Consider the following 19,447-nt stretch of genomic DNA (forward strand, 5'->3'; position numbering starts at 1 on the left):
AACAACTTATTTCATTCTCCTCATGATATAAATTTTTCTTCGTAGCTTTCATTTGGACTGGCTAGTCTCCTAATAGCAGCTGAAAATCTCAGTACTGACACACAGATATGCTATATGAGACACACAATTAATTTATTGAAAAACTCATAAATACCCTAAAAAACAATCTTTGAGATTCAGCTATAAACTTAACCTTATTCTTAGGTTGTTTAGCTTAGATTCCACCTGCCATAATTTCATTTTTCTGGTGTTGTCCAAATGGCTTGCCTTCCTGAAGCAGTACCCTGTCTTAATGGAATAAGATGACAACATATAGTTCATTTTATCCAAGTCAACAGTCTGAATATTTACAATTTTAATCTCTGTCCCAATTCTTCCTTTTACTTTATTGCTCCAATATTTAAGTTACAGGAACAAGAATCAGTTTGGAAAGGTTGAATGATATAATGAATGTCTAGATACTTTCTGTTGGTGAAGTAATAGCTACACTGCAAGACGGCAGAAGGTCCTGAGCACAGGAAACCTCTGTTCACCAACTTAGCTTAATTAACTGAAAAAACATGTAAGTATCAGCTTTAGTGTCAAAGGAAGGACCCTGAAGTTTCCTCTGAACCAGCAGGTCTTCTGGCATTCCCATAGCCCAACCCATACTGTGCGACATTGTTCCAAGACTTGCAAACAGGAGGAGCTTCACAGTGCGACCTTGCAGGTTCCCTGGGAAAGGCTGGGCTCTCGCTTCATCAGATGTATGATTTCATTGTACACACGCTGAGGGGCATCCAACCCCCAGATGAAATCCACGTGAGCCCATTCAGGAATGTTCTTGTGGTAGATGAGGTTGGTCACTTCAGAAAGCAGTGTTTTCACATCATCTGGATTTGAAAGCCAGTCTTGACCTCCAGTCCACATTGCTGTGGGGACCGTCATATCGCGAACTTTGTACCTTATAGGAGTTGGCTAGATAAAAAGAATAGTTTGAATTCACATAATATTTTTTCATCCAAATTTACAACTTCTATTTCAAGTAAACATAATGCACATGTTCTGGGCTGTGATAAAAGTGTGTATAAGAGTTAGAGTCACTTAGAACTCTGCTAAGAGTTTCTATTCCAGATCCAGTTTCAAGGAAAACTTAGTTAACATGATTCAACTTTAGTTTCTTCACTGTGAAATGGAGATAGTAACTCTAAAACCTTACTAGATCCTGTGAGAAGGCATACAAATTAGCTGTGTGTGTGTGTGTGTGTGTGTGTGTGTGTGTGTGTGTGTGCGCGCGCGCGTGTCCACAGGGATTTGACCCATGGCCTTACGCATGCTGAGCACGTGTTCTATCACTAAGCTGCACTTGTATTTTAAAAATTGAATAATGTGTAATTTTTGTTATTAAACATTTTATGCATAAATCTCCTTTTAAAATAATGTCCTTGTTAGTTACAGTTATGGGACAAGAATTGGAGATACTTCACAGGAAAGACAAGGGAACCTATTACAAAGGCCTGTGTATCCCCAAGGGACACAGTTCAGGTTCAGCGTCACTGAACCTCCCAAACCAGGAGAAACTACAAATCAACCTCAGGCACTCAGCTACTCCAAACTAAGGAGGGTGTTAAATTAAATACCTGTCCCAACCTCCACCCAGCTTCCCCCCTAAATCATCCAAAGAAGTCTTCTTTATCCAGGGAACTTCTGTTCAGACAAGGCTGGTAGAGTTTCCTGGCAGTTTGGGTCATTGAGATCAGTCAACACTCAGAAATTTCCATAGAATCAGGGAGGCCAGTTTCTTAGCATAAAATCAGCTGCAAGTCCCAGCTTCAGACCTAGATAGCTTCTTTGTCTTCCTGGCTCCCTAAGAACTTAAGTGGCTGCCTAATTTAGAGGCAGAGCAGAAGGACACTCTGGTATGAGTAATGCTCTTTCTCATCTTCTGGGTGAAAAGATTGAGCTAAATGTCCCACCTAGCTCTAGCTGACACCGTCTATGGCATCTTCCCACACATCTGTTTTTCTTCCCTTCATTGCCATTTCCTCATGCTGATTCTGCATTCATCATTGTCCCTGAAAATCAGTCAACAAAAGCCTTATAAATGAGAAACATCTTAGAACCTGAATGTTCTCTCTAAAGTCGTGGTATTGAAGATAGTCAAGGGCGATCTCAAAAGAAGGAGTTGAGAAATGTGACTAAGTTTGGTATCTAAGGGCAACCACACAGTTTCCCAACATTTTATGTCTAGGTGGATTACTGCACTGGATGTTAAGTATAATGTGAGACCCCAAAGAAAGATTAAACTGTGTATGACTAATCTCTACATTCATGATAACCAGGCATCTTCAGTGAGTGTTTTACACTCAAAAGAGCATACTTGCTCAACTCTGATTCTCCACATTTCTATTTCATACTCCTGATAATGTAGTAATATTTGTGTGGGTTTCTTTTGTATTTTAGTTTGAAAATTATATTCATTAAAAGTATGATCAGAAAGCATATGTGCATGTGCCCACATGTGCGTGTGGTATCTATGTGCATATGTGTGTAACATGTGCACACATTATGAGGCATTGTGTGCATGAATGGAGGCGAAAGGAGGACATGGGGTAGCTTGTCTGACACTGTCCTGCCCCCTTGAGACAGAGCTCTCGCTGAATCTGGAGTCCACTGTGTTTCTGGCTAAACTAACTGGTCAGTAAGCCCCAGCAATCCTCCTGTCTTCTACACCCAGTCCCCAACACTGAGGTTCTAGACATGCTTGGCCATGCCTGGCTTTTTATGGAAGTTCTGGTGGAACCCAGGTCCTTATGTTTGGACAACAAGTACTCTTAACTGTGGACTATCTCCCCAGCCTTCTCCCCAGGTATCTTAAGGATTACATGTAGAATGGTTTCTATTTTAGATAGAGTAAATCCTGAATAACGGCAGCCTACCCACAATCCCACAGGCTTGAGGTACAGAGCCATGACAAACAGGAATCTCCATCTACTGCTTCAGGCTCTTTTTACTGCGTCACTTCATTATAGCATCTCCATGTGCATGTTTGTTTTGGTCCTGAAAGGATCCCTTTAGTATGCACTCATCCCTCACTAACTGGACCCCATCTCCCAAGAAGCCCTGATGCCTTACTCCTGGGACAGGCTCAATGAAACAGGCCTCCCACGCCTTGTGGAAAAGAAGAGGTTATTGGCTAAGTACTCTCCTATTTCCAGATGCAGTTAGACTTGAACTATGCTCTTTCCTGCTTGAATTTCTGTATTTTATTCCTATTTCTGGAATAACATGTCACTGTAACTTCCCTCTCACACATTTCTGAAGAGTGATGTATTTTTAGCAGGTGGTATTGGACAGTCTTACTTGATTGCATTTCTCCAGATTTTTGGTCTCACTTCCCCAGTCAAAGGCACGAAGTTCACCAGAATTCACTGCCTAGAAAGAAAGAAAGAAAAAAAAAACCCAAGGTATTTAAAGGGAAAATGGGGTTTTCAAATGTGCACCCCATCTTTGATTGTGAGAAAAGCAGAGAACAAAGTTCTTTGGGCTATTCTCTCACTCCACACTGGGAGTCCTTTTGGAAGAGTGCAAAGCAAGAATCTGGCTCTTTTAGCAAGAAATACTGCGTGCAGCAGAGCTTTGCTATTACATTTATTGCAGGAAGTGCATCTCTGGTGTATCAGTGTGGATGGGTGTTTGGTACAATTCCAGACACCATGAGAGGCCTGCACATTGCACTGTGGGATGTCATGCTAATGGGAGACAGTACCCATTGCTTTTCTACTGACCTCCTCTGTGTCTTCCTTCCTTCCTTCCTTCCTTCCTTCCTTCCTTCCTTCCTTCCTTCCTTCCTCCCTCCCTCCCTCCCTCCCTTCCTTTCTTCCTTCTTTCCTTCTTCTCTCACTCCTCTCCCATCTCTCTTTCTCTCCCTACATGTACACACACACACACACACACACACACACACACACACACACACACACACATTTCTCTCCCTAGACTGTAAAGTTTACAACACCAAAAACTCCTGTGAAAATTTCTTTCTGCAGTTTGGCCCACCTGAACACTTTTGTTCTGGCTTGACTGTGCTACTCAAAAAGCCGATAAGAACAATTAGAAACATAATTTTCTTCATCAGTCTTTGTGACTCTGACTCCAGAAAGAGAAGGGTCTCATTTGAATCGCCCTACTTTCAAGCTGCAGTAAAGACGGGCTTAAGCCACTTTCTGCCCTTGCCTCCTGTCACTGGAAATTTTGAATAAGTTCACATTCTAATGTCAGTGGCCAGATTCTAACTCAGGATAAACAGAAACTGTCAGGCTATATGATAATGTGCAAGGATCCTGATCCAGGGCTGCAAGCTGGGCATTCTTACCTGGCTCCAATGGAGAATATTCTGCACAGACGTTCCAGCAGGTGTATGGGCGACATACACATTTGCTCGGCTCTGTAACAAAGCATAATGACTTAAGGGACCAGATGTCAGTCTTGTCAAGACCAAACCTCCCTGGAATCAGGCTAAGAGATGGGATCATCATTAAATCAGCAGCCATTATCTACTGACCAGAAAAGTACACGTGCGTATAAATCATACTGAACAAAAAAGTACACGTGCGTGTAAAGCAACTGCCACTGCCTTCCCATGAAACAATGTTGTTCATTCGAGAATAGGTTCTCATTAAAAAGACCTTACAAGTTTCAACCCCAGCACTGCCGAAATAGACTAAACAATAATAAATAGCAAATTTACTAGAGAAATTTAGGATAAGAACTTGAGTACTGGACCTATTATTTAATTTTGGGGTGGATCTGGGCAAGTTAATTAAAACCTGAATTCAGTATACTAACCCATACAGTGGAGATATTAATAATACTTGTCTCTTGGGTTTGTTGTCAGGAACAATTTATCCTGGCACAGTACCGATGCCTATTAAATGGTGGTTATAAGTTAATTCATTATTATTTTTTTTAAAAAGAGAAAATTTCTTAGGAATGAAAGACGTTACTACACTCACTGAGAATGCTACAGGTAGGCAGATCTCCACTGTCAGATCTCACAAGGATCTCCATGCCTTGGCCAAAGTCTCCCTCACTATCATCTCTGTAGGATTAGTCCACCTTCACAAATCCTAGAGCAGTGGTTCTCAACTTTCCTAATACTGTGACCCTTTAATACAGTTCCTCATGTTGTGGTGACCCCTAACCATAAAGTTACTTTGTTGTTATTTCATAACTGTCATTTTGCTACTGTTATGAATCATAATGTAAATATCAGAATATCTGATATGTGACCTCTGTGGGAATCATGAGTTGATTCCCAAGGGTTGAGAATCACCGTCCTAGACAGAGGGTCAACTTCAGCTTGTTTTGAAGTTACTTCATAGCCCTGCCTTTTATCTGCCGAGTCCATTTTCCTTCATTCTCTAGGAATTATCTCAAGAGCCAAATCACTTTGTACATTAATCTCTAACTCATACATGCTAGAGAACTCACCTGGTGATGTCATCAGAGTCATACCTAAGCCAAGCTGAAATTCCCATTTCCATCACAGAAATTCAAATCAAAAGTCCCCATGTGGAGAGCAGAGATGAATGATGTCTGGTTGATTGACTTCTGGTTTCCTTGTTACTTTTCTCCATGTATTTATTTCCTATAGGTTTCCAACCTTGCCTATAATCTGTCAAGTTAGGACCTGGTAATGCTTTCACATTAACCTTACATTATCCCCTCTATGGAATACCCAGGGATCCAGGGATTTAGCTACATCCAGCGTGGGATGTCTGAGGGAAAAAAATCTACATACATTATACTCTTACGTCTGTTAACTTTATTCCTCTAAGACAAAATTCTATCAGTACATCTATAGCTTCATCAGGCATTCAGGGCAGGAATAACTCTAGATATACCAAGCTCTTTATCCGTTTACTTTATTTCTCTGGGATGAGATTCTGTCCACATAGCTTTAGTTCTGTCCAATTTCTTAGCTCATAGTCCTGCTAACAACTAAACTCCTGTGCTTCCAGCCTCATCTTTGTCCTCTGTTTCCTCATTCTCCATTTCCACTACCCTCTACTCCTGGCACTCAGAAAACTCTACCCGAGATCTGCTTACCCTCTATGCAACCTCTGTCTCCCTCTCTTCTCTCTGGCTATGAGCCACTAGGCCTCAAGGCAAGGAGATGGTCTGAGCTTCATTTGCACAAGAAACAAAGCTGTGTGTCTTCCCCAGCTTGTCTTTGCCTACATGACCTTATTCAAGTACTGGCTCCATCAGGGAAGGAAGTTCAGCAGATCTGGGGAGCTGAACTGTTAACCAAATGGTCTGGGAATATTTGGACACTCAAGAATTTCATAGCAGAAGACAGCTGAAATATTAAAGGCTGGATAGCACCAAATATTCATAATAAATGGCTTGCCTTTGACAGACCTTTGGCCAGTCAAAGTATAGCTTTAATACACAGCTGAATTTCTATAATATATTCTTGTGGCCCACAAGACTCCTCCTGAAGTTTGCCCAACCTTTTCTCACAATTAGGAAATCACAAATTACATGTTGTACATCATTTCTCCAACCCTTGGCCGGTGTTAGCTCATTTTCAAGGACTGGGACCTAGAACTCCCAGCTTTGCTTAGGAAATGAAATTCTTACTCACCATGTTCATGTTGTTTGTGTTAAATCCCCCCAGAAGTAATATGATGTTGCTGCAGATTTGGTCAAGAATCATCTGGCCACAAAGGTAAATAAAAAGCTGTCTGAAAAATCTAGTCTGATATAAAAATTCTTGTCTGCCAAATAATCCCTGTAAAGATAAGAGATGAAATAATGTTCATGGCAATATACCCAGGAACAAAACGGCTTCTATTTAGAGCATGCATTGAAAGAAACTGGGCTGAAAGACTTCCCTGCAGACAGAGACATCTGGGCTGTCACATACCTTGATCATCATATCTGGTAGTAGCAGAAATTTGGTACCAGGACTTCTTGCATATTTAACAGTGGCTATAGGGGCTAAGGCAAAATACATTTTGATTTTATGAGCTAGCTCTGGCATCGTGGAAAATGCAATAAAGCCTGTAAGAGAGAAAAATTTATCACTGTGGGTATCGAATGTCCAAGAATCCATAAGATGTGTATTTTACTTGTGTCCAAATCTTCTAATAATTGTGTATAATTGTATCTTAACCTTACTCCGGTGCAGTTGTAGGCTTCAGGGATATAGTGTGTGTCTGGGGTGGGGTGGGGGTGGGGCCCAATGCAAAAACTCCTGTGTTTCATACGACACCTTTCATATTTGTTTTCAGGTAGTGCGTTCTCATTGAGCTAAATTGTTTGGCTTCTACACCCAGAGTAGAGAGAGCAATTTCCCCAAACGCTCTTACTTAATGAAGATCTCTGCTAAACCTATGGAAGAGAAAGTCTGTCCCGTGAAGTAAGGGCATGGTCTTACATTTAAAATCATGTATATATGCACATTCTCTGTTTAGGCTGGTATTTCCAGTGTGAGGGTTGGAGATGAGAAAAAGTCAACTCATGACCTCTGTTCAGTTCCCAGAAAGCGAATGGGTGTGAGAGAAGACAGAATCTTTCTACCTAGTCCTCTGCATCTGGTTGGGTTTGCTTGCTGTGTGCGAAGTCAAACTCAGGGGAGACTTGTTATTATCTCTTGCTCTCTCAGCGATGCTGTGAGTACAAGTGGGTGGGAATACATAAACCTATCCTGAGCAGATTAATCCTGACCAGATTAGAACTCCCCTCAAATGATAAGATCTGAGAACCCTAAATAGCCTCTCCCAGGAACATGCAAAACAAATTCAAGGTTTTTATTTTAACAGCCCCATGGTTTACCACTAGACTAACGTATGCTTTCTCGCTCATTCGTTCCTCTCAAAAACAGCATCAAGCCTTGTCACTGGCACCTCTGCCTTGGTGTGAAGATTAACAATTTGAGTATAGAGAAACCAGTTTAAAAAGACCCCTGAGTCATAGAGATATGAAACATTGTAACCTTTCTGTCTCTGGTTTGATGAGAGTGAGCAACACTACCGCCCATTACTGTTGTCTGAAACTAAGACAAGGAAAGCGTGAAACCTAAGTTTCTCTCATCCTTTGGAGCATGGGTTAAAAATGAGCCCACTGAATTTGAACTCTCACTTCCAACAGTCATTAGAATTTTTGATTCCCAACACGACTTTATTTTTACATGATGTCAATGTGAGTAACGATCTTAGTGATGGTTGGAAATTTTTACAGGAAACAAGTTGGTTCCATGAATAAAACTCAAGAATCCCCAGTGAACCACATAGTTCCCAATAGATACTGACAGCAGTGTGATTGATACAAATCAAGAGAGAAAGATAGATAAACAAAAATAGGCAGTTATGCTGTGCTCACTGCTCTTCAGAGTCAGGTTAATTCTGTGTATAAATTATGCTGTCTGCTTAACAAAACTGATGTCTAGGGCTTGCCTATAACCAGTTTATTCTTTGTGCTTCTGTATGATGTGTGTCCTGGGGCTAAATAAATTTTAGGGAAAATGCTGACAATTTGATACACATGAATTCTCCTATAACATGTTGAACTTGCACATGAAATAGATTTTCTCCTCCTCATTCTGGCTCCTTCTCCTTTGAATTTCTCAAAGTAAGTACATTAAGTCCTTTATTCCTTTAGTAGAGTGAGGACAGAGCATAAACCTGAGGAATTTCAGAGAAAAGAAAATGGCCACTGTATTCATTGGGGAAAATTGGAGCTAGTAAAAAGGTAAGTTTGGTGAGATCATTTATTGATCAGTGAGAACTCTGGCAGAAGGGAACCATCTGGTGAAGTCAGTACCCATGACCAGAGTGACTGCATGGTCTGCTGGCACCATGGTGTATTGCTGAGTTAAGGCAACAACACACATGCTATGAGTTAACCCAGTGCTGGTTGAGGTCTATTGGCCTGGATTCATAATGCTTCAGTAGGATAGCAGGCTTCAAAGGTATCCACGTCTCTTCCTTGAGAGATTGGACTTGATAGTCCTCAATGGTTGTGGATGTGGAAGAAAGACTCTTTTAGGAGCTGAGGAAGGTGTGTGTGTGTGTGTGTGTGTGTGTGTGTGTGTGTGTGTGTGTGTTTCTCATTCAATGTGTTGTCCCCACTGTATATTAGTTATTTGACAAGCACAAGTGCAGTTATCAGCTTATTGGCTCACTGTTAAGATCCTACTTCTTTCATTATGTTACCATTCACTCATCTATAAGATGGGGACATGAAGTTTTCCCAAATGCTCTTGTTCAGAGATAAGCAAAATGATGCTTTTCTAATGGCAACCAGTTAGTAAATATTCATGTAAGTCAATTATCATTATTATGAAGGCTAAAACAATACAAAGATGGTATTAAACCCACTTAGCTTCATCATTCTAATGAGTATAAATGCTGTCTTGGTAGCTAGACACAGCTACCCTGGCTGAAAAGTACGTATTATTCCTTAGAAAACTGAACACATTCACTGAGTGCATACCATGGACTATAAACCTCTATTACAACTGTCTTTTAGACAAAATACCTACCTTCACAGAGCTAACATACATCATTGTATTAAGTAGTCCAGTTAGTTAGAATACCCTTCAGAGAGAACTATTATCTCTGTTTTGCAGATGAGGAAATTGAGCATGATTAAAGGATTTGCTTTGGGATATCGAAAGAGTGACAGAGATGGTATTTGCATCCTTATCAGTTCCTCTTTCTGCCACACCCCAGGCCTTCTTCAGTTCAGCCTCTGTTCCCTGAAGCTTTTAGAGCCACTGAAGAGGAGAAAGCCAGGTGAGGGGAGTAATTGACTGAGCTCAGTCACAGCTTGGGTCGCAGGCTCATACTTCTGCAGATACAAACCTTCTCTCCTGGGAACCTACCCATGGTGGTGCCCTGTGAATAGCCGACATAATAGATCTTTTTCTGGCCTGTTTTCTGTAAGATAAAGTTTATCACAGCGGGAAGGTCAAACCTAGCCATTTCATCATAACTACAAGGGGAAAAGACAAAGTTAGACAATAATTATAACATAAACAGAACACAGTCAAAATCACTCACCTCCCACACCCAGAATCTGCCAACAAGCGCCCCCTAGTGTCAGCTCTGCTAACTTACTGTGCCCCTCATTAACCCTCAAGATGGATTTGTTTCAAACCTGTGGTGACTCTGTGAGGCCACAGGCTGATAGAAATGTCTATTCTCTCTAAATGCTATAATAGAGTGATAATTATTGAATAGTTTTGGACACACAAGCCACGTCCTAATGTGAGGAGTGTTCTACCCCATAAGTAGAACAGCACAGGGGGATGCAGATTTCTTTGTAGGACAAATACTGAAAGTGTAGCAGAACTTTTACCTGATGAAATGGATAAAGAATGGGTTGAATATCAGTGGTAAGTAAGGACCTTAGGAACTTGAGTGGGGTTATGAGAAACACTAGTAAAGTTGACGGCACACAAAGATTAACAAACCCCCATTTAATGACACTTGGTCTCCTCTCCTGGGGGTGTCAGCCAAGTTGTCACATATGTCACATATGAGGGAGTTAGTCCTAGATACTCGCTCACACGCAAATGAACCTACGCTTTTCTTACTCCAGTCTCCATCAACCGACAGCAGCCACTGTTCTCACCCCATTGTTAGCCAGACCTTGAGAAGACTGGGTAGTCTTCTCCATTCTCAGCTAAAGCATCACAAGATAGTTAAGAAAACTGGGAGATATCAAGTTGAGACTTTGGTGATACAACCAAATGAGCTATCCAAATGCTACAAGTCACCATTCTTTACTCAGTTCTTCATGGCACATCTATGTCCACTTCCATCCTCAAAGTTTTCTTATACCTGAAAGCCCAGAACTCATCTTGGTCTATGGAGAGAGTCTTGTGTTTCCGAGACCAGGTATTTCCTCTGCTGTTTCCCATCCACACATCAAAGCCAGCATCAGCCAGAATGAAGCCCAGACTGTTGTTGGGCAGGTTGGAAATCCAGTTGCTAGCGTCCCCAAGAAGGCCATGCTGCAGTAACACCACTGGCCTGGATCCTGCAGACAAGAGAAAATTCCAACTGCCATGAAATGTTCTCTCTTCTTGCTTTCTCTCCAAACAAGGACTTGCATGCCCAAGAAATCTATATGCAAATCTTTCCTTTACCGCTTGCTAGTTTGTTATCTTAGTTGACTTTTTTTTGTGTGTTTTAATTTCTTCACCACCAGAAAATAGGATTTTTGTTATGAATAAATAAGATACATCACAAGTGACAGACAGCATATTGCCCGTTAAAGAGGGGGAAAAAAACAACAACAACTAAAATACAGTTTCCATACTTGGTTTTCGAGGAACTTTAAGTATGAAACTGTTAGTATTAGGTCCTCAGAAAATATTTGGTCTGTTTCAGAAGAGGATATTTTATAATGATGAACACACACATATACACATGTACATATATAAAATGGTCTAATGACTAAGGCTATTACATGTAAAAAGGACCCACACTTCAGAGAAATGTGTCTATCAGAATAAAGCTTTAAGCTGGGTATGGTGGCATATACATATAATATCAGAACTGAGGAGGCTCATTCAGGAGGATCATGATTTTGAGGCCAGCCAGGGCTACCACAGCAAAACGCTGTCAAAACCCAAATAAATAATCATAATCAATTACAGCACATTAGGAAGTAACAGGAACCGTAAGAATATCGGCCAGTAGGGGGCTGTATTGCACACCAATTGGACTAAAAGGCTTCTTAAAGGTCAAACTCAAGCCAGTCAGCAGTCTGTGAGTACAAACACTTGACCCTTCAGCAGTGCAGGTGTCCTCTTCCACACTGAGCAACAGTAACTGCTTGACTGGAAGCACCATGCCTTGCCCAAGCCTGTAAGATTTGTGGAACCTATTGAAAAGTTTGTTCCTAGGGTATTCATTTATTTGCACATTTCATTCCCCTATCTCACAAATAAATTTATCAGCACCTAGACTGCTCTCAGTCTTGTGTTAGCTGCTGCACAGGCCTTGAAGGAAGTAGGAGAAGACCCTACTTTCATTGTGTTTCCACTCTGGTGGAGAAGCAGAAGACAATAAACCATCCAGAAAGTAGCTACTATAAGGAAAGTCTTCAGACATTGTAAGGGAAAGTATGAGGGAGTGAGGCAGATGTTAATAGATGGTGTGAAGCTGCATTCTGAGTAGTGTGGTCAGGGAAGAAGAAGGGTCTTGAAAGCTGTAAAGAAAATTGTAGGTTCAAAGGCACTGGGGTGGAAACCAAGCAGACCCACATCAGGTTAAACATGTGTTAAACAAGCACTCATTTTCAAGGCTGTACAAGTATAAACTGGGATAAACAGAATTCTGAACTTTTTATATCAAAGACCAATAGCATTTGCCCACTATTAGTTAAGAACATGTGTTGTTAGTTGGCTTTTTTTTCTTTTGGCTTTTTTGGTTGCCTGCCACCCAGCTCCAAAGGAAATCACACATGGAGTCTTATTATTATCTATAAATGCCTGGCCTTAGCTTGGCTTGTTTCTAGCCAGCTTTGTTTTGTTTTGTTTTGGTTTTTTGAGACAGTGTTTCTCTGTGTAGTTTTAGTGCCTGTCCTAGATCTTGCTCTGTAGACCAGGCTGGCCTCAAACTCAGAGAGCCACTGGCTCTGCCTCCTGAGTTCTGGGATTAAAGGTGTGTGCCACCACCGCCTGGCCAGCTTTTCTTAACTTAAATGATCTTATCTACCTTTAGCTTCTGGACTTTTATCTTTCTCTTATTTCTATAAATCTTACTTTCACTCTCACTCTGTGGCTGTCTGGGTGGCTGGCCTCTAGCGCCTTCTTCTCCTTGTTCTTTCTCTTTTCTCTCTTTTTCTTCTATTTATTCTCTGCCTTCCAGCCCCTCCTATCTTTTCTCCTGCCTTGCTGTTGGCCGTTCAACTCTTTATTAGACCTATCAGGTGTTTTAGACAGGCACAGTAGCATAGCTTCACAGAGTTAAACAAATGCAATATAAAAGAATGCAACACATCTTTGCATCATTAAAACAAATGTTCCACAACATAAACGAGTGTAACACATCTTAAAATAACATTCCACAACAAACACGGTTTGCACTCTTACAAACATCTTAATTTGAATGACATATACTAGCAAGTATTAGCATGTAATTTCTGGGCTACTGTGTGACAGAGTTATAATAAAAATTACATGAGATTAAGAAAATGAAGCACTTGGTGTTATAGTGGGCATATAGAGAGGGCCAAAAAAGTTATATTTTGGCACCCACGACCAACAATACAGTTACTGTTATCAAGGTAGAGCCAGAATATAAAAGACACAGAGATCAGTGGAAACCAGTGGGCATATACTTTGTTGATGAGGACAAAAGTTTAAAAAGTGTCAGTCGAGAATCTCATACAGAAACAAAATTAAGCAAATGGCATAAACACACACTGAAAATTAAAATATGTGCACTTAGAGCCTGGTTCTTAGTCCTTAGTGGAAAATGAGGCAACGTCATAAATATCTGAAATACTCTTTGGAGGAGGAACACATTGTACAGTGTTGAGCTTCAGACACTTCATTGGAGCTTTCATTCTTTATGACCAGGTCTTTTCAAGGGATCATCAGGGAATGTTCTAGAATTTCTATGTAGAAGAAGTTTGGAAATGGATTAAGTGCCAGAACGGATTTTTATTTTTTTTCTAAAAATCCATTAAAATGAATTTTTCTTGAAGATTTTGTTTTGTTTTGTTCTGTTTGTGGGTTTTGTTTTGTTTTTATTTTATTTTATTTTATTTTTTTTTTTAGTAATGGTGACAGAATCCATGGCCCCACAAATGTTTGGCATGCATTCTACCCCTGCTCTCCCTCTCCAGATCAAAGGTAATTTTGAAAAGAAAACATATGTCTGAGATAGTTGATGGATAGGCTGTAATGTGGTAATGGGGATAGACATTATGTGGGAACTGACATTATCTTTCAGCCTAACCAAGAGACCTCAGACTATCCTACAAACCAAACTTAATTCTAAATACCAAGAAAGTCTGTGCTGCAAGACAGCATACTGGGGTCATACTGGGGTGATATTGAGTAAACCATACCTTCCTTTTTTAGTTGTGTTAGACCTTGAGGGATTCTGTTCACAGAAAGGATGTATCCATCTTCAGTTGCAACTTCATATTCCTCACTGGGATAACCCTTGTGTTGGATGATTTCACTCTATAGAAAACAAACAAGCAAAAACCTCACAATTTATTTAGAGTTCAGGTTTACATGGTTTAAGATCTTAAGAGTAGCTTCTTTGGTATTGCAAGAAGGTCCTTATTATTCTCTAACTGATAATATTTAGTAAAACCAGCCAATTCTCCTAGGCTTCACCTTCACTAGTTTTTATATTTTTCAGTACTGGTGATCGAACCCAGGGCCTTGCACACCAGGCAAGTGCTCTGCCCCTAAACTACACCCTATCTCTCTCACTTCTTTTTGCTCTTCATATAGAGACTGAACTAGACCATGGTTTTCAGTAGTTGGGAGCAATTCTGCCAGCCTCACCTGGCACTTGCTAGGAAGGCAGAACATGGCAATTGAACCTACTGTATTAGGAACTCTGAAGGTAGATCCCAGCAATCTGTTTCAAAAAGGTCTTCACAGAATTCTGATATTTGACAAACACTGAACCAAAACACAGATTCCAAAGCCTGGATGTGTCTCAGAATCATTGAGGGCCAATGTATAGAATCTTGGGCTCCGGCCAGGTTAGAAATCAGGCCATTGTACTGCAATCAATAGCATGCCTGTTCTGGGGATGACTTGGGGACATTCCTGGGCCCCACAGTTCCTCAAACTCATTCAGTTTTAAATTTACAAACTGAAGAACATTAATCCTTAAGATTTTAGATGTAAAAACCCTCCTTAGATTTGGGGATAACTATAAAAATGTTATGCATAAACATTTCCTTTGTATGCAATTTCAGGAGTCTCAGACTCCTTCGTGCCTACCCTGGACCACTCGCTAAACATCTCCACTCCAGGTAGAAGTGCACGCTGAAACTCTGCCTCCTAAGCACGCTCACAGCTCTTACCATTTGTCACCATCTCATCAGTCAGAGGAGGAGGGGACCTTTTCAATCAGGGGCTGCTGCAAAATGAGTCAGAGAGGAGAAACCATGTGCCAAAGGCCCAGCATTGAATCCAGAGTAGCAAGCATAGTCACTAAGAAGAAATGCCAAACCAGGGGTGGTGGAGCATGCCTTTAATCTCAGCACTCCAGAGGCAGAGGCAGGTGAATCTCTGTGATTTTAAGGCTAGCCTGGTCTACAAAGCGAGTTGCAGGAGAGCTATTACACAGTGAAACCCTGTCTTGAAAAAACAATAAGCAAGCAAGCAAGCACGCAAACAAGCAAGCAAACAAACAAACAAGCAAATGATAAAGTCTCCCCGCTGGGTTCTACCCTAACACACAAGTTGGCTGTATAATATTGAAAACCTTAACTACTTACTGTTCCTTACTTGATTTCTCTGCTAGTTCATGATATATAGGATAAGGCAAGGAAAATGCACAGAACACTAATGCAATGCCTGACACCAACAATAGGCACTCAGTAGGAATTATATATAATTAAAAATCCAATAAGTACACAATTAAAACCCAACTGACGAAGCATTATGGATTTGTGTGTGTGTGGTGTGCAAACCATTGCATGGTTAAATTGTTTTGATCATACATCAGACCTACTTAGAGGTTTGTCAAGACACAAATTGCTGGATTTCATTCTCAGAGTTTTGGCAGGTCTGGGATAGACCCAAAGCATGCATTTATTTATTTATTTATTTATTTATTTATTTATTTATTTATTTATTTGTACTCTTCTCTCGTACATTACATCCCAACTGCTGTTTCCTCTCCCTCCACTCCTCCCAGTCCCTCCCCACAACTTTCTTTCTCCACTATATCTCTTCCTCCATTTCCCTTCATAAAAGAGCAGGCCTCCCTGGGATGTCAACTGAACACAACATAACAAGATACAGTAAGACTAGGCACTGATGTTTCTAACAAGCTTCCAGATGTTGAAGAAGCTGTTTGTTCTGGTATCCTTCTAGAGTTGGGGACAACTTGGAGAGATAAGATACACACTTAAAATGTTAGTGGGTTTCTGAGAAGGGCTATGCAATTTGTTATGGGAGGAATGGTTAGGGGTAAATAATGGCTGAAGGATGTGAGGGAAGGAAGGAGGAAAGGAATTCTGAGCAGAGAGAGATCCACGAACAGACTAGTTCAGCAAATTTTTATGGAGGAGGGAGAATTTGAGCTTATCTAAGACTGAATAGGAATAACACGAGAGAACCTAGGAGGTAGATGCTAGGGACATGGGTATCTCAGAAAGAAAAGGATTATATGTTAGTGAACACTGTCAACAGATGGTCAGGAGACACTATATTTGGTAAGAGAGCTTACACAGGGTAATATTAAAACATAAATTTGTCTACATAAAAATACAGATCCAGCATATTCTAAAGATGTTTTTATAACAATTTTTCCTTTGTGTTTTGAGGCAAGGTCTCCTTTTCTATGTAGCCTTGGGTGTCTTTGCTATATAGACTAGGCTGGCCTTGAAATCACAGAGATCCATCTGCTTCTACATTCTGAGTGCTGGGATGAAACCATGTGCCAAAGGCCCAGCGGCATAAGCATTTTTGAAGGTACATCTATCAATGTATATGTACATATATAATGTATATTAACACACATACATATATGCATTTTGAATCAGAACCTCACTGTACAGTCAAAGCTGAGTCGAAGCTTAGAATGCTTTTGCTCTCCTAAGTGTAAATTAAAAATTCTAAACATATTTAATATTTAATTTTCAACCTAATTTTCTATTTCAAAATATTTACCTGAAGGAAAAAAATCAGTTATATGAATTAAAACATTACTTTAAGAATATTTACCCTTTGTTGTTTGTTCTTTTTTAGAAATGTTGCCTGTGTGTATGTGTGTGTGTGTGTGTGTGTGTGTGTTGCTGTATTGTGGGGTCAAGAGTCCCCTCTGCTTCCCCTAGAAGCTTTTGACTGAAGGTGTGTGCCACTTATGCCCAGCCACAAGGGTTCCTAATAAACATCTTGCACATGAATTATGCTTTAAAACATGTCTGCTCTCTGAGAAACCAACCTGGGACAAATACGTACACCACTAAGTATAATGTGATACAGAAAATTGAATAATGTTCTTAGAGCTTATTTAAAACCTTGGGAAATTCTTCGCAATATATATTGTTAATAGAAAATGTTGGAAAATGGCAAATTGTGTATGATGTTCTTTAGTCTTCTCAGAAAACAGAAAACTTCATAGATTTAGAAGAAAATTAAAGGACTCGACAGAGCTGTTGGTGGTTAGCTCAGTGTATTAACGTATTAATGCATTAATCATTATTGGCTCCAAAGTTCCTAGGTTTCATACAAGGGAATCATAATGTTCTTATAATAAAAGTACTGAATTTAAAAGTCAACTGCACAATAACCTACTCTCATTGTGAATAAGGCCTGAATACGGCGAGATTTCAGCTGCTCCAGTTTCTCAACATGCTGACCTCCTTGCCAGCAACCCCCTTCCCAGCTCCTATTTATTTTTCTGGTTTCAGACTACAAAATTTAATTTCCCCTGTTTTATGCTTTTTCTCCCCTTTATCTCAGTCTTGTGATCAATAATTGAGAGTTTGTCTTTTGTGCTGGACTGTCAGCTCAGTGAAACCAGGTGTTTGATTTTTCTGAGATTTCTTTGTAGCCTTGGTGCATAGCACAGCTTCAGGCATCTGCAGTGGGGGAATCCAGTTCCTTCCAGAAATCCTGGCAGCCTGGAGGTACTGGGCATGTGCAGGGGTTGGTCTAGGAAGGCAATCTTTGCCAAAGGGACTCTCTGTATGCTAGAGGACTTTGTGTGGGACATTTAGGATTCCGGAAGATCTGCAATAATGTCCTGGGAGGACAGACATGAGTAATCAGTAGGATGGTTGGAAGAAGCCCTATATCCATACTCTGTAGACTCAGAATGCTTCTACAGTCTGTGAGTTTCAGAAACTGTGACAGCAGCCATTGAGATGGCAGATGAAGCTTGATAGACCTATGGAGATTCATAGAAACCTCTTTTGTTATAGGCTATTAGTTTTAGAAACCAGGCAAAAAAACACTAGAAAAAAAAGAAAGTTTCTATAAAAAGGGTCTTCAGTTACAAAACATTAAGCTACCTCTCTTGGTGGGGCTATCAGGTGAGTCTAAGGAGCATCCAGCACATCATCACACCCATCTGGAAGTCGACTCTCCACCCTGTCACATGGTAGGCTTTATTGCATAGTGGTTATAATTACAGTCGTGTGTTTCGGTGAGCCTGAATTTAAATTGCAGGTCTACCAAGGAGCAGCGGTAGGGCTTGTTTAACTTGTTTAGATGCTCCTTTGCCTTGATTTGAAAAGTATAGATAATCATCCCTCCAGGACAGAGCACTGAAAAGGAGATGGTGTCTCTACCACTTTTATTTCAATACTGTCTATGGAATAAATGGTACTGTATGGTGATCATGTACTAAAAACCAACGGGGGGTTTGGAAGTAAACACAAAAATTCTACAGAAGACTTCCAAAGACATGTGTCTTTGGACTCTGTGCACCTTACTCACACATCTTCTCCAACACAAACAGGGACCTCTCATTGCTATTGGACAGCGTTAGCATCTAGAGCAGGCTAAGAGTACGAAGCTACTATAAGCATATGCTTGCACAGCAAGAGGTCAGGGGTGATAAAAGGGACAAAGCAGGAAAGAAAACAAAGACAGACCGAAAATCATCAAGAATGTTTCAATTCTTTCCTTGTTTACTGGGTGAATCTGAGAATTCAAGGACAAATTAAGTTGTTCTTAAAGCCCAAAGAGATTAAATCATTCACCTGAAATCACTGGATGTGATTGGGAAGCCCTCAGATCAATTGACAACCAGTTTAGTTTTCTTCCAGTTCTGGTGTTTTCCACCATACTGTTCTAGCCTGAAACATCTCACTACATAAAAATAACACAGCATGCAGCTACTGCAGAGATGCAGATGGTAAAACACATAACCCTTCATTTCCTCCAAACATGACAAACCCCAACTTACAACATTCATGAATGCTTCCGGATCCGCAGCTTTCGTTGGCATATGTCCTGAGTTCACGTTTCGTTGGAGTAAATAAGCCACCAGGATCAGAAGCCATATCTCCACTCTGTGTGAAACAGTCCATGCTCTTGACAAGATTTCTGACATGGTCCAACACCTGCATTTGCTTTGTTCCTAAGGATGTAACAACTACATCTAGAGGAAGGACCTGTAGGTTTAAAACATCTTTGTGTATTTTCCAGTGGCAAAAAATCTGAAGCAGATAAAGCAGGTTTAGGTATAGGAATGAAACAACACGGTGTAGGCTGCAAACATTGCTTAGAATG

At 40.5% G+C, this 19,447-nt stretch overlaps 1 protein-coding gene across 1 annotated transcript; it reads right to left on the bottom strand.

Moving 5' to 3' along the window:
• Nucleotides 1-161: 161 nt before the first annotated feature.
• On the bottom strand, nucleotides 162-19,286 carry Lipm (lipase family member M). The gene is made up of 9 exons (XM_059247245.1): nucleotides 19,122-19,286; nucleotides 14,080-14,197; nucleotides 10,836-11,034; nucleotides 9,875-9,984; nucleotides 6,914-7,050; nucleotides 6,632-6,778; nucleotides 4,355-4,426; nucleotides 3,343-3,414; nucleotides 162-957 (listed from the first exon to the last, which is right to left on the bottom strand). The coding sequence occupies exons 1-9, from the start codon at nucleotides 19,266-19,268 to the stop codon at nucleotides 691-693; spliced, it is 1,269 nt and encodes a 422-aa protein (XP_059103228.1). The 5' UTR covers nucleotides 19,269-19,286; the 3' UTR covers nucleotides 162-690.
• Nucleotides 19,287-19,447: the final 161 nt, after the last annotated feature.

The sequence above is a fragment of the Peromyscus eremicus genome, chromosome 1 (genome assembly GCF_949786415.1).
Source record: "Peromyscus eremicus chromosome 1, PerEre_H2_v1, whole genome shotgun sequence".
Classification (NCBI taxonomy): Eukaryota; Metazoa; Chordata; class Mammalia; order Rodentia; family Cricetidae; genus Peromyscus; species Peromyscus eremicus.